At 41.5% G+C, this 14,985-nt stretch overlaps 1 protein-coding gene across 1 annotated transcript in view; it reads right to left on the reverse strand.

The window, feature by feature from the left end:
• WDR3 (WD repeat domain 3) overlaps positions 1-14,985 on the reverse strand; it is a 34,642-nt gene that overhangs the window by 15,327 nt on the left and 4,330 nt on the right. The window contains exons 5-14 of the mRNA XM_081942137.1: positions 14,104-14,199; positions 12,648-12,746; positions 11,360-11,461; positions 11,140-11,237; positions 10,867-10,977; positions 5,802-6,032; positions 4,419-4,512; positions 3,738-3,839; positions 2,839-2,924; positions 1,126-1,261 (exon numbers count right to left, since the gene is read on the reverse strand). Of these exons, the coding sequence (XP_081798263.1) occupies positions 1,126-1,261; positions 2,839-2,924; positions 3,738-3,839; positions 4,419-4,512; positions 5,802-6,032; positions 10,867-10,977; positions 11,140-11,237; positions 11,360-11,461; positions 12,648-12,746; positions 14,104-14,199 (1,155 nt within the window). The remainder of the gene's footprint in view (positions 1-1,125; positions 1,262-2,838; positions 2,925-3,737; positions 3,840-4,418; positions 4,513-5,801; positions 6,033-10,866; positions 10,978-11,139; positions 11,238-11,359; positions 11,462-12,647; positions 12,747-14,103; positions 14,200-14,985) is intronic.

Raw genomic sequence — 14,985 nt, forward strand, 5'->3', positions numbered from 1 at the left:
TCCTTTGGGGAAATTACATTATTTTTCAACTGCAGCAATTCTGTTTATAGCCAGCACACCTGGCTATAAAGGCAGGAGTTCAGTCAGTCCTTGCTCAATTGCTGTGATCTTGGTAGCAGACCACTCTGAAGATGACAGTTGTCATCAGGAAATCTGTACTCCAGACCTTGGGCGTCAAGGTCACTAAATCTTGCAGCCCAACACTACCCAACAGATACTGGCTATGAAAGCCCATACCGCCTCTGCTTAGCTGTAGCCATAATTAGTGCAAGGTCTTTGTTACTTGTCCTGCCCTCATTTTTCAAGGGTATTTTTGACTTCGTGAACCACATTCTTCAAATACTCCACAAAGAAACTGACAGGAAAAATTGGTCTGATTTTTTTTAGTTTAAGGAAAAGGAAGTAAAGTAATTAAAATCAGAATGAAATAAAACACTGGGGGGGGGACAAGTACCCACAAAAGAAAGCTACTATAGAGAAAGAGAATTACTGTATTTTTCGGATTATAAAACACGCCTTTTCCCCTCAAAAGAGGCTGAAAATCTCTGTGCATCTTATGCACTGAATACAGCATTTTTTGCCTCCTGAAACCCTGCCCCTTCACCAAAATGGCCGTGCAGAGCCTGTAGGCGGCCTTCAGAGAGCTCCTGGGGGCTGAGGAAGACAGAAATGAGTGGAAAACGGGCAGTTTTTTGCTTGTTTTTTGGTGGCCCCACACCCCAGGAGCACTCTGGAAGACTGTTCATGCATTTTGGGGGGGGGGGGAAACGGGCCCGTTTTTGCGAAAAACAGGCCATTTTTGGGAGGTTTGCAGAGTGCAAAACCTTTTTATTTTATTTTATTTTATTTGCCTCTTCAAAACCTTGGTGTGTCTTATACTCCGGTGCAACTTATAGTCCGAAAAGTACGATGTTTCTGGCAAAGTGAAGGAACAAGAAAGCAACTAGAGTGAAATAGGATCAAGATATGGCCATCACTTCCTTCTTTTCTTTGGTCACAGGAGTGAATTAACTCATTGTCTAGCTGGATCCTTGATATTACAGGAGTGTAATTTTTTTAATGCCTAAAATGAATCTCCATCAGTTCCCTTAATTTTATATCCAAACTAGGGGTAGTATTGGGTACCTTGAGACTATCGGTGTAGAATATTTTTACAGTGCAGTCCAATAAGGCAGCGGCCAGAAATTTTTGATTGGGGCTGTACCGAACACAGAGAACATCTTCATCCAGCTGCAAAACGCGTGTCTGCTTCACAGAGAGCCTAGGATGGGATAAGTAAAATATATGGACTCTTACCGCACAGTTAGATTCATAAATCAAAGGGGAGAAACTGGTTCTTCTCTTTGCCTGCATGACGGAACAGGCCTTAACTGGCACTAGTGACATCACTGTCCTGCATTGATTTCATCCAGCCCCCTGGGTCAGTTGCAGAAGTGGAATTAATCCCACCTTTTCCCATTTGCAAAACTACTTCCCGAACCACAAAAAATAATCTGCACAACAATTTAATTTAAAGCTGCTTCTTTCTACTTTCCACTTTTCTGGGCCATACCTCACTTTCACAATAAAAAAGGCAGAGAAAATGCCTCTGCAACAAGGCCAAGGAATTACTGAATAGGACAGAATAGTGGCAATAAAAGGCCTATTTGTGTTAACCAGTTTAGTCTATAGTTTAGACTATAAGACGCTCCGGATTATAAGACACATCTAGCTTTTGGGTAGAAAAAAAAAATCTGCCTCTGCCTCCCAACAATTTTCCTCCTTGCAGCAAACAGCCTGGTCAGCTGCAGCACAGCCTGATTTAGCACGAGCAGCTGATTGACGGTTAGATCTGCCTCCCAGAATATCACCTATCAGCTGTTCCAGACTGCAGGGATAGCCACCACCCATCGCCACTGCCATCTATCTCCGCCTCCGTGCGCCCCATTTTCAGCCTCTGCACATTCCATTTTTGGCCTTTGTGCACCTCGTTTTCAGTCTTTGCGTGTCCCATTTTTGGCCCATTCCAGGCGTCGGGGTTCCCTGCTGATTGAAACAGGTTGAAAATGGGGCACACAGAAGCGGTGTTGGGTGGCAACGGTGGCGGCGATCCCTGCAGCCTGGAACAGCTGATAGGCGGTATTCCAGGAGGCTGATCCAACCGCAATCAGCTGCTTGTGCTAAATCGGGCTGTGCTCAAGCTGACTAGGTTGTTTGCTGCCAAGGAGGCAAATTGCTGGGAGGCAGAGGCTGAAGGGTGGGGGCCAACCAGTGGGTGAGCTTCGGCAACATTCGCTGTATAAGACGTACAGACATTTCCACCCACTTTTTTGGGGGGAGGGGGGAAGAAGTGTATCTTATACACTGAAAAATACTGTATATATTTCCCCAAATGATTAAATTCATTCCCATGCTTCTTTAACTCAGTGCATCTAATAAAGATATTAATTCAGAGGTAAAATGTAGTTCTAATAGGAACTTCACAGAAATCGAATGTTTAAGCAAAGGACACTTAATATTTATCATTTTAAATATTTATTAAAAAAATCCTGCTTAAATAAAAATGGTCATATTTTTCGTCTTCAAATATATCCATCCTACCAATAAAGGTATCAATTTGGTGCAAGAAGTATAAGAGAGATTAATATAAAAGATATACATAGTATTTATTTCACCAACACAATAGGTAGGATGTCTTAGAAAAAGTTTACAACCCAGAAGATATGCAAAATTATTGTACCCAATGTTTTCAAAAAGGACAAAACTCTACATCATGCTAGCAAGCTCTATGCATCAACAATACTACGAGAATAAAATTCAGAGCTCAAATATTATTAATTCCTAGAAAAATACTCTCACCTCTTTTGGATACTGTTCCTGTCTTTCACTAGCTGAAATTCCCAGAACTTGACAGATTTATCTGCGCCTCCTGTTATAAAACCACGCTGAAGGAGAAAATAATTCAAGTTAAAACTAAGCATGGTCACTTTTGCTATATATAAAAGATGACACAGCAGAAGAATTAAATTGCTTTATTCACTCTCCAAGAGCATATTATGTGCAGAAAAGCCAGTGAGTTGAACTGAAAACACTACCATTTGCAGACCATTACTGATTCATTTTTGTTTTTTACTGCTTCTCCTCCTCAACCATTTATGATGATCTACCATCTTCTTCTCCCTTGACTAATCACACTGAAGATGATTTAGAAAAGCAGCAGCATTAAAAGATTTTTGAATCCCAGCCAGTTTGTTTTCCTGGACTAGGAAATCAATCAGTAGCTGATTTCCATAATAATACATTTTTGCAATGAAAGCTAAAATCCTCACCAATCCAAATTCTAAATTGGACTCTGTACCTATAGATGATTACCCACCATTTTGCCTTATCAACTACTATACTATTTCACACTGTTAATGTAAAAAAACCTAACTCTGACATTATACCTGAAAAGTCATCATAACCTATTTTTAAGTAATTACTCTAATTAAACACAAGGTCTGCAAAGGACTGCAGAAAGCAAACAAGAATCAGGCAGCATCAGAAGCATTCCAGGATCTACCATCTGACATAGAGAAATGTATTGTTCACACGGCAGCACACTATGGAATGCTGGAAAATGGTAACAATCCTTACAGTAGATAAGAGAACTACTATGCCCATTTCCATCCCCCCAAAAGTCGTCTTCTTACAAGCTATTACGTCACCTTGAACACAACTCTATCAAATAAAAAGGAACAAATTTAAACTTGTCCTACCTGATCTGAAGAAAGAGATATGGACCACAGAGCCCCCTCGTGAGCATCAACACTTTCCAATAAACATCCAGAAGCCAGATCAAAGAGCTGCAGCTTTCCAGTCTAATAAAAATTATGAATTATAATTTGTACACAAATTGATACCAGGTATCAGTACCAGCAATTTTTCAACAATTATATCAGAAGTGCCAATGAAAAGAACAGACAAACAAACAAAAAACATTATATGGAATCAAAACTGTGTTACTATAACCCCAGCTGGGGATGAAAGAGAATAAAGCAAGGAAAGTTTTTCCATATTCAGAGAACAGGTAGCGGAAATTTTGAGTAGTTTGGAGAACTGGCAAATGCCACCTCTGGTTGGCCCCAGAGTTGGGTGGGAATGGAGATTTTGCAGCATCCTTCCCCTGCCACGCCCACCAAGCCACACCATGCCCACCAAGCCACGCCCACAGAACAGGTAGTAAAAAAAATTGAATTTCACCACTATTGTAAACCATACATAAAAGAAACTTGAAGGAAAAAGATGAGACTTCTGTAAAAGACCAGTCTGCAGCTGTAGCAAAAGTTCTTCAAAAAAACTTGTAATGGCTCTATATTGACTAGATATGATTTTTTAAATTAAAAATATGGCATTATTAGCAAGATCTCCTAATGCTTCAGAAAGGATGAGCAATTTACCTTTGTCCCTATAATGACCTGCCGGTCTCCTGGAACAAACAGGGAGCAAAGTGCATAATCACACTCCATGGTCCTGATACACTGCAAGGTAGACCTGGGAAAAGAAACAACAAACAAAGTAATCCATTTTACACACAAGAAATATATTTACTGGAGGTACTTTTGGAAAAGAAAATTTCTTACAATTTCACAAATGGCAGGAAAAAGCTATCGCTGTAAATTAGCACAATATTTAACCCCAGATTTCTCTTCAAAAAGCTCTTTTATAAAAGCTAGCCAAAACAGAGCTGATATACTACCAATGGAGAAACTGACGGGCACAACACGCAACTGGAAAAACAGTTAAGTATGCACACATGTTGTACATACACACTACAATAGTAGTGAACCAATTTGGGGTGTATCCTAATTACTTTAGAATGTTGTGCAGCCTCGAAATCATCCTTGTGCCAAGAATGCTACCTTCACAATTAAATAATTGGGACTTTCATAGAATTTCCAAAGCCTAGAAATTTGTGTTGGGTACAAAACTAAACTGAATTCATAGATCTTTCAAACAAAAATTACACCAGATATCTGACTCTGACTTCATTTTACCATCTTCATTTGGTGGCGGAATCACAACACTGATGTTTGCAAAGAAACAACTATATTAGAATTAGCAACCACTGAAAAACTGTTTTCTCCAAAAACTCTCAGCAGACAGCGACCTACTTCAGCTTTCCTCAGCTTTAGAATTACCTCCAAAATTAAGTAGAATAGGCAACATAAATTAGATGGATGCTTTGACATTTTTTTTAATCAATCAGGAAGTATTCCAGTGAACTGGCTCTGAGATGGTGATGAGTACAGTAGCTTCAGTTTTCCACAGTGAAGAACCAGATGCCTCACAAAATAGCTAACAATTTTCAAGGGCCCTCCAGGAACTGAATTTGAGAGTTACGAAATTTTGGAGTCAGGAGGAACATGCAAATTAGGACTAGCAGCCACTAAAAATCTTATCCCAGAATCTGAACAATCTCTGACAACTGTAATATCTTGAGCATAGTAATACGCAATTTGAGTATACATTGTACAAAGCACTGCAGTGACCCAGAATTTTTACATCAAATGTAAGACAACTCACCATAGGAAAGATCCAACAACACAAAGATAACTAACTCCATTGATGAATCCTCAGTAAATGTGACCCTTCTATTTTAAAAGGATACTATTCGGTATTACTATATATATCCGCCTTACTGCCTAAAATTAGATATTATGCATTTTCCTGGAGTCCATATTAATAGTTCAGATTCATACCTGAAGACATTTAAACAAAATGTCCTTGTTAATGTGGATTGCAACTCATGTTTTCCTTTAGAGTTCATACGGGAGTCATACCTGTTCCATATCTTAATGGATTCTGCAGAAGCAGAGAGGATGGCGATGTTATCAGAGCTAAATGACACCGTTCTAACATCAGTACGGTGACCTCCAATGTTTATCTTTGATGTCTGCACAACTTGGGGAGATTGCTCTGATGACTGCAGGCTGTAGCATTCAATGTTGTTGTTCTGGAGCATTAAGGTGGCTTTCAGTTCTCCTTTTGGATTCAGCATCAAGTCAAAAGATCTGTTTCAATAAAATACTAGTTATTGTTTAAAAAAGCAGTAACTGCCATGTTAAGTGTTAAATGAATTAAGAGGAATAATATGTAAAAGAAGCCAACAAAGATAAATATAAACTTCATTTGCAATCCAGACTTCAATAATACATGAAATGAGAACTACCAGACATACATGCTAAAATCAAAAGTCATATTGTTAATATCCAATAGATGATGGAAATGACAAGGAAACACCAAAGATATTTATTTTTGCTTTATGAATTATACTAAGGTTTCCACAAGTGTATAGATCAGTGATAGCGAACCTATGGCACGCGTGCCACAGGTGGCATGCGGAGCCATTTGTCAGGGCAATGCGCGCTCTGGCCAGCTGAGTTCACTCTTTTTAAAAGCCATTTTTCGCCCTCCCCAGGCTCGAAGCTTTATAGGAGCCTGGGGAGGGTGAAAAGAGCCTCCCCGCCCCCGAGGCCTTCCGGAGGCTTCATGAGCTTCCGTGAAGCCTCCGGAGTGCAAAAAAACGGCCCTACAGGCAAACCGGAAGTTCGGGAACTGACTTCCGGTTTGCTCGGAGGGTCGTTTTGAGCACTCCGAAGGCGTCAGGGAAGCCTCCTGACGGTCCCTGAAGCTTCAGGAGGGCATCCGGGGGGGTGGGGGAGGGTGTTTTCACCCTCGCCAGGCTCCTATAAAGCCTCTGGAGCCTGGTGAGGGCGAAAAAAGCATGTAAAAATGGGGGGGAGTGCCTGTAGTATACGCATGCGCACTGAGGATCATGCATTGCATTATGGGTGCAGCACACCCGCACACGACCCCCCTGCGCTGCCCCCACTTATGGCACGCGAGCCAAAAAAGGTTCGCCATCGCTGTTATAGATCCCTCAAAACTGAGAACAGCTTTTAAAAACATGGATGTATAAGGCTGCTTAATTTGCTGGAGACAATATTTGAAAAAACCTAGAGTCAAAGAACAAATTATTCAACAGTAGTGGAAGCACTAATGATGAATAATAACAATGACTGCTTAGTGAAAATACTACAATGAAGCTCAAGTTAAATATTTTGGAAGGGTAAGAATCATTGAAAAGAATCTCTGATCTTTAGAAAAATTGGCCACTGTTAGAGAAGATGGCTGAGGTGTATATGTGTCCACCAGACAGTGCCATGGGGCGGCGCCTATAATAATAATAATAATAAGTTTGAATTTATTAGCCGCTCCCTTTCCAAGTAGGACTCGGGGCGGCGTACAATGGAGCATATAAACATAGAGGATGTATAAAAAGCACATAGACATACATACAAAACACACATACACATACACGGACACGGACACGGAGGAGGTAACAAATTACATCATATAGACAGTTAAAAATCAGCATTAAAATACCCCAATTGTAAGAACCCAATATGCAATTAAAAATTTAACGTTTAAAAGACAATTTAAAAAACAGTTAGGAGGAATAAGAGAAATTACGATTGAGCCAGGCCAGATAATTGAAAGAGGTGGGTCTTCAGCTGTACACGGAAGGAGCGGAGATCGGAAGTAATCCTGATGTCACGGGGGAGGTCATTCCACAGGGCTGGGCCCATCACAGAGAAGGCTCTGCTCCTGGGTGTCGCCCCCCGGCACTGTTTGGCGGACGGCACCCGGAGAAGTCCCTCTCTGTGTGAGCGAATTGGTCGTAGGGATGTGTGGGGCAGGATGCGATCCTGCATGTAACTAGGCCCTGTGCCATGAAGCGCTTTAAAGATCATAATCAAAACCTTGAAACGCACTCGGTAGACCACAGGAAGCCAGTGCAGCTCGCGCAGGAGAGGTGTTACAGGGGAGTATCTAGTCCTCCCCATAATCACCCGCGCGGCCGCGTTCTGGACCAACTGTAGTCTCCGAGTGCATCTCAAGGGAAGCCCCATGTAGAGAGCATTGCAGTAATCCAGGCGAGACGTCACTAGCGCATGGGTGACTGTGCGTAGGGCATCCCGGTCCAATAAGGGGCGCAATTGGCGCATCAGGCGGACCTGATGGAACGCCCCCCTTGCCACGGCTGTTACATGGTCATCCATGGACAGCCGGGCATCTAGGAGGACGCCCAAATTGCGCACCTGTTCCATGGGGGCTAGTTGGACGCCCCCAATGGCCAGAGATGGAAGCACCTCGTTGAACCGGGAGGCCGGAAGCCACAGCCACTCCGTCTTGGAAGGGTTGAGTTTTAGTCGGTTGCCATCCATCCAGACCCGTACGGCCTCCAGACACCGGGACATCATTTCGACGGCCTCATTGGGGTGGTTCGGGGTGGAAATGTATAGCTGAGTATCATCAGCATACAGATGATATCCCACCCCAAAACCACGGATGATCTCGCCCAGCGGTTTCATATATGTGTTGAACAGGAGAGGCGAGAGCACCGATCCCTGTGGCACTCCACATGTGAGTGGCCTCCGGGTCGAACTCTGCTCCCCTGCCAACACACGTTGCGTCCGATCAGAGAGGTAGGAGCCAAACCACCGTAAAACGGTGCCCCTGACTCCCAGCCCCTCTAGCCGGTGCAACAGGATACCATGGTCGATGGTATCGAACGCCGCCGAGAGATCTAATAGGACCAGGATAGAGGAACAACCCCTATCTCTGGCCCTCCAGAGATCATCAACCAATGCGACCAAGGCCGTCTCCGTGCTGTGCCCGGGTCGGAAGCCGGACTGGCGCGGGTCTAGATAATCATTTTCCTCCAGGTGACGAGGGAACTGCTGTACCACCACACTCTCTACAACCTTCGCTAAAAAAGGAAGGTTGGAGACTGGACGATAATTGACTAGGTCCGTTGGGTCCAGGGAAGGCTTCTTGAGCAGGGGCCTCACCACCGCCTCTTTCAAGGCGGCCGGTAGGGACCCCTCACCCAACGAGGCGTTCACCAGGCCCAGGAGCCAGTCGCGCGTAACCTCCCAGGATGCCAGTACAAGCCAGGAGGGACACGGGTCCAATAAACATGTGGTGGGTCGCAGACGTCCACGCAACCTGTCCAAATCCTCGATGGCAACCGAGTCGAACTCCTCCCAAAGCGGTCCCTCAAGACTCGCCACGGGCGTCTCTACTGGACCACTGAAAGGGGCCCATCCCGTCCGGATTTGAGCGACTTTGTCCTGTAGATATTTCCCAAACTCCTCTGCTCTGCCCTGTAGTGGGGCTTCCCGTGGTCTCTCAGACAAGAGGGAGCGGGTCACCCGAAACAGGGCGGCAGGGCGGTTATCTGCAGACGCAATAAGAGCGGCACAATGTTGACGTTTGGCCGCTCTTAATGCCACAAGGTACGTCTTCAAATATGCTCGTACCTGTGCTCGGTCAAAATCGGAACGGGAGGATCTCCAACGACTCTCTAGGCGTCTCTTGTGGCGTTTCATCACCCTTAGCTCCTCGGTAAACCAAGGTGCCAGGGTGGTTCGTCGCCGCAGGAGAGGCCGCAAAGGCGCCACCCGGTCTAGGGCCCCGGTAGTCGCACTATTCCATGCGTCTACCAGGTCCTCCACCCGGGGGCGGGCCTAGGAGCAGAGCCTTCTCTGTGGCGGGCCCAGCCCTGTGGAATGACCTCCCCCTGGATATTAGGACCACTACTGACCTCCGCTCCTTCCGTGTTAAGCTCAAGACCCACCTTTTCCAAATAGCTGGCCTGGCTCAACCATAACTTCGTACGCTCCTGATGGGTTTTTTAATTTAGTAATTTTATTTAAGGGGATTTTAAATTGTGTTTTTAATTGTGTTTTTTAATTGTGTTTTTTAATTGTCTTTCACTTATAAGTCAACTCTCCTCCATGCACACATGTATATGTCTTTGTTCTTTTTGTATATATGTTTGTCTTATGTGTATTTTTATCCGTTTTGATTGTACGCCGCCCCGAGTCCTTCGGGAGAGGGTTGCGGCTAATCAAATAAAAGTATTATTATTATTATTGTGTCAGAGGTAGGCTGGAAATCCCAGCGCTACTGATTCGCCCATGCTCGCGACGCTTCTGTGCTAGCGGTTTGCCCAATCCGAACAGGGAGCAACCCACCTCTGGTGAGTGTGTATGTGTATGTGTGTGTGTGTTAAACAATGGGTTTTTAATGTTGCATGCCACCCAGAACAACTGTGAGTTGAAATGTAAAGGAATATTTCATAGAAATATAAGTCTGTTTAATAAATAAATGTATCCCTAGTTACATGAGCAACAGTATGCAAAACTTCAAAAAAAGCCATTATTGAAAACAATCATAGGAAAAATGATATCCATCCTGCCATGAAGACAGAGAATAACAACAGAATGTTGGAGTCTTCGTTTCCAACAAAGTTCAGCCTCTACCTAGAGTCCTCTATAGCTTTCTCCTAGTTGATTTTCCCTATGGTTAAGTAACATCTCTGTTTTTGGCTTTCTTTATATATCTCCAGCATTTAACAGCTGAATTAGTATTTAATTACATGGCCCTATCCTTTGTGCATTGTTCTTTTTTAGAATGTCTGTTAAGCTACATTAAATCCCACTGCACCAGAAATACTTTGGTAGAGGAGAAAGACTAGGATTGTGGCTGATTATATTTATTTTGTATTACACAAAAGCTTTCCTTCTCTTGTTCTTTTTAGTGTAAAAATATTTAAATTACATTTTTTAAAAACTTGGTCCTAGGTTTGGGTTTATATTACAAGAGAAACAGAGACTATCCAACTCCCTGGTAACATACAATTACAGTCAGTAATTTTTCGTATAGTTTAAATACATTATAAAAAAGTTGAGTTATTGTATAATATTACTGAGTTTTTTAACACAATTGCTTTTTAAACAAACAATATATTTATTACCCTTAGTACTTGACACCCACTTGATTTTAGCAGAAGCTTTGATGTTAACAAGACGTTGAATCTTTTCCTGTAGACTGCACTCTATACTGATATCAAGTTCTTCCTCTTCCTCTTCCACATTTGACTTTTGTCTAGAACAAAAAACACAACCTCTGTATGAATCAGAAATATTAACTTAAGTTGTATCTTGAATCTTAAAGCGTTACCATTTTAATTTGACCATTTTATGGGTAATTGTTTTAAAATAATATATAATGTAAAAATGACAAATATAGCAAATGTAATGCATTCACTTGGCTTTTTTCCTTGCTTTCCTCATTTTCTTCTCTAATTTCTTCTGAATTTCTTCTTTGCTGAGGATACAGAATATTTCCAGGACAGAGTCTGTTCCCTTGAAGAAAAAAAAAAACCCCAAAATAAATTAGAAACTTGCTGGCCCAGAAATCTCTTTCCATAGCTACAAGGCCAGAGGTCTGGCAGTACTCCCATATGGTCCAAAAGCTACCCACTCACATGGCAAGCAAGGATTCTCCCTGATCTATCAGTAGCAAGACCAACAACACGGCTCCTTCCTTCCCTCATGATGGAGCCAGCTTTCTCACACCTTACAGTGTCCTAAAACAAATTAATTAAAAGACGACTAAACAATTGTGGTCACAAAATGTCAAGGAAGTCAATAAAATGCATGCAGTACAGACAATGAAATAGCAATTATTTACCACCAGCCAAGCAATTGAAAATGACAATATTGTTTTGACTGTGGCTTTAGACCAGTGTTTCTCAACCTTGGCCACTTGAAGATGTCCGGATGGACATCTTCAAGTGGCCAAGGTTGAGAAACACTGCTTTAGACCAAGAAAGGTGTCCAGTTGCTTTACATTTCTCAGTGCCCTTCTTGAAAAAAAAAAAAGCCATAGACAAACATGAAGGAAAACAAAGCAGTAAATGGCTCAAAAGAAAACCATGGTTATCATCAAAGAAAATTAACAGAGGGTGGACAGTATAGAAAAACAGGTTAGCTCAGCCAAAATGGCATAATAGAAGGAAGACATGAAAAAAGAACCTGGATAAATAGCAGAGCTGCCTGAAAAGCTGAACTGGCATTCTTTCCCACTTTTCTTTTTCATCGTGAAAAGGAGAGGATATCTGTTCTCTCCAAAGCTTTTTCTCTTTTTTAAACATTATAATGGCAGGGAAGGGGGATTGATTTCAGGCAGAAATTGCTTGGTTGTATTTGTTTGTAATGGTCAAAGGTGACTGTGCAGGCACTGAGTTTCTTTCTATGCCACAGGGCACTCTTTCCAATCTGATAATGGATCTGTTTGCTGTAGCTGTTTTCTTTTCTTCCTATTCATTCTCTTCTATTGCAGTTCACCCTTTCAGTGAAGGATCCTATACAACCACAATGCTGGAAAGATCTAATGGAGAATACAGCCAGAGACCCAAAGACCAAGATGTGGGTGAGAGATATTGGATGCTGAATGCAACCCCCACCCCCCGAGATTCAGCTTCCCAACCCTCCACTAAGAGATGAGTGGCACACAGTGATTTCTTCACCAACAACCCACATTATGGCTCAGCATTATGTATGAACCATGTGCATCCAATAAGATTGTAAAAGATATTATGACTTTGTGCCCTTCAAAATATTATTCAGTTACTGTATTTGAACTAGAAAAGCACTAACATAGAAAACCTACTTAAATTAGAAACATCTATCCTATTTGCTTCAGATAGAAGTATTTATGTATGGTCAATGTAGTAAATTATGTGTTACCGTGACTACACATTAAAAAGATACCTCATTTTGGTCCACAACTTGTGCATCTTCAGAAGATTCTTCCAAGCTCTGAACATGTCCTGTATTTCTCTTGTTTTCAGGCTCACTGGCGTCTTGGTCCTATGTAGTGTGCCAAAAGAATAAAATACTTTGGCTTAAAGAAAGCCTTTTCTTTCTGCAGACAAATCATTTCTTTATTTATTAAATATCTCAAGTATATAGCATGTTTAGACATAAAGCCGAAGTAAAAACAAATGCTTTGTAAGTAAAATAACACGTCCATCAAAGCTGTATATTAGAGCCAGGAACTACAAGAGTTACAAAATAGATGACATTCAATGAAAGTGGATTATTAAAATACTGCTTCTACCTTCATTTATTTTTAATTAAGGGAACCACATAATATGAGCTAAAGTATCTCCTGGAAAAATAAATGGCTTCATAACTCAGGGGATTGATCCCTGCAATCAAAACATACAGTCAAAGAAGCGAGCTCAGTTCCATCTATATACTACAAAACTTTGTAGCCTTCAATTAGTGCAAATAGTATGTCATAGTGCTAAACTTTTTGAATCCAGGACCTCAAATTTGCAAATTTAAAAGAATGCATACAAAATCTGGAATCATTACTCTTGTACTTAAATTTCAAAGATCTTCATCTAGCTACAATGCTGCTTTGATCACGTAATTGTGATTTCTGATGCTCCATACCAGTTTCCTACAAAGTCAATGGGGAAGCAGACAGAAAGTTGGAAATCACTCCTGCTGCCATGCTTTTTTTGCCCACCTGTGGTCATTCTGTTTCTGTTTAGATAAGGAAATTTCTCTGAATGGATGCCCTAACAGGTAACACTACAAAAGCAGTACCTAACCAAGGATAAGTGACTCTTTTTCTCACTGGATCAACATTAGACTTCTCTGTGTCCAAAATCACCAGATGTACAGGTAGTCCTCGACTTACAAGAGTTCATTTAGCGACCGTTCAAAGTTACAACCGCACTGAAAAAGTGACTTATGACCATTTTTCACACTTACGACCATTGCAACACTTGGCAACTGACTCATATTTATGACGGTTGCAGTGACCCTGTCACGTGGTCACCTTTTGCGACCTTCTGATAAGCAAAGTCAGTGGGAAAGCCAGATTCACTTAACAACTATGTTACTAACTTAACTGTAGTGATTCATTTAACAACTGTGGCAAGAAATGTCATAAAATGAATCAAAATACATTTAAGAAACATTTCACTTAGCAACAGAAATTTTGGGCTGAGTTGTGGTTGTAAGTTGAGGACTACCTGTATAACATAAATTGCCCCAAGCATAGGACACAATACCAGTGCAAGGGAATATTATTTTATTCCATTTGCATTTATATTTTGATTTTACATTCAATACTGAAAACACTAAAAATAATGTACAATAGCTTTAATATGAATAATGATCAGGTCAAGCAGTAGAAATATCAAGCACTTGCCTCCTGGGAATATGTGATGTTCCATGCTCTCAGTTCACTATCAGCAGACCCAGTAATAAGAAGTCTTTCTTCACAAGCCAAAACTAACCCCCACACCTAAGGAAGAGCATGCCAAAAGCATTTATTTTAGTACAGTAGCTCGTTCTTCAGAGAAGACTAAAAACTAAATCTACTTCCCTCATTTCTGTAAGTTTAATTTCCTCATTTTGCTGCCAGAAAACCCAAAGGCAAAAAGATTTAATGATCCCTTAAGATAAGATTAGGGCTTACCACGATATACTATTTTACTTTCATCAATGAAAGTTATCTGCATATAGGACACTATTCTTACCCATTATAATAGGCAATTCAGAATAACATTCTACAAATTCTTCCTCTCTGTAAAAATAGTCCCTTAAAAATGCACATAAAGTGGAAAAAGAAAATCCCTGTGATTATCTCACTAAATGAGCAGTAAGTGAAGGCTACCTATATACAGATAGCCCTCAAGGTAATACTGGTCGCTTAGCAACCGTTCAATGTTACAATGGATCTACCACTGGGCCTACTGATAACCTGGATTCAAAGTTTCAATGGGTGAAGTTTTTCCATGGTTACATGCCTGAACTTTGGGCGCTCAGCAACAAGGCCACATTTATGACCATTTGCAGCAACCCACCATCATGTCATTGCATTTTATGATGGTTTTGCTCAAAATTGGCACTTTCAGGGTTTGGCAAAATTGTGCCATAGTGAATAATGAGCTCAGGACTGGTATTCGTTCAACGGCTGCTACAAAAAGGTCGTGGACTGGTCACATGACCAATCCATTTTACGAGCATCATGACTTACACTTGTCAAGTGTACCTATACTTTGAAGGTATAGGTACTACCTATACTTTG

The sequence above is a fragment of the Natrix helvetica genome (assembly GCF_964273705.1).
Source record: "Natrix helvetica genome assembly, chromosome: 2".
In the NCBI taxonomy this organism is placed as follows: Eukaryota; Metazoa; Chordata; class Lepidosauria; order Squamata; family Natricidae; genus Natrix; species Natrix helvetica.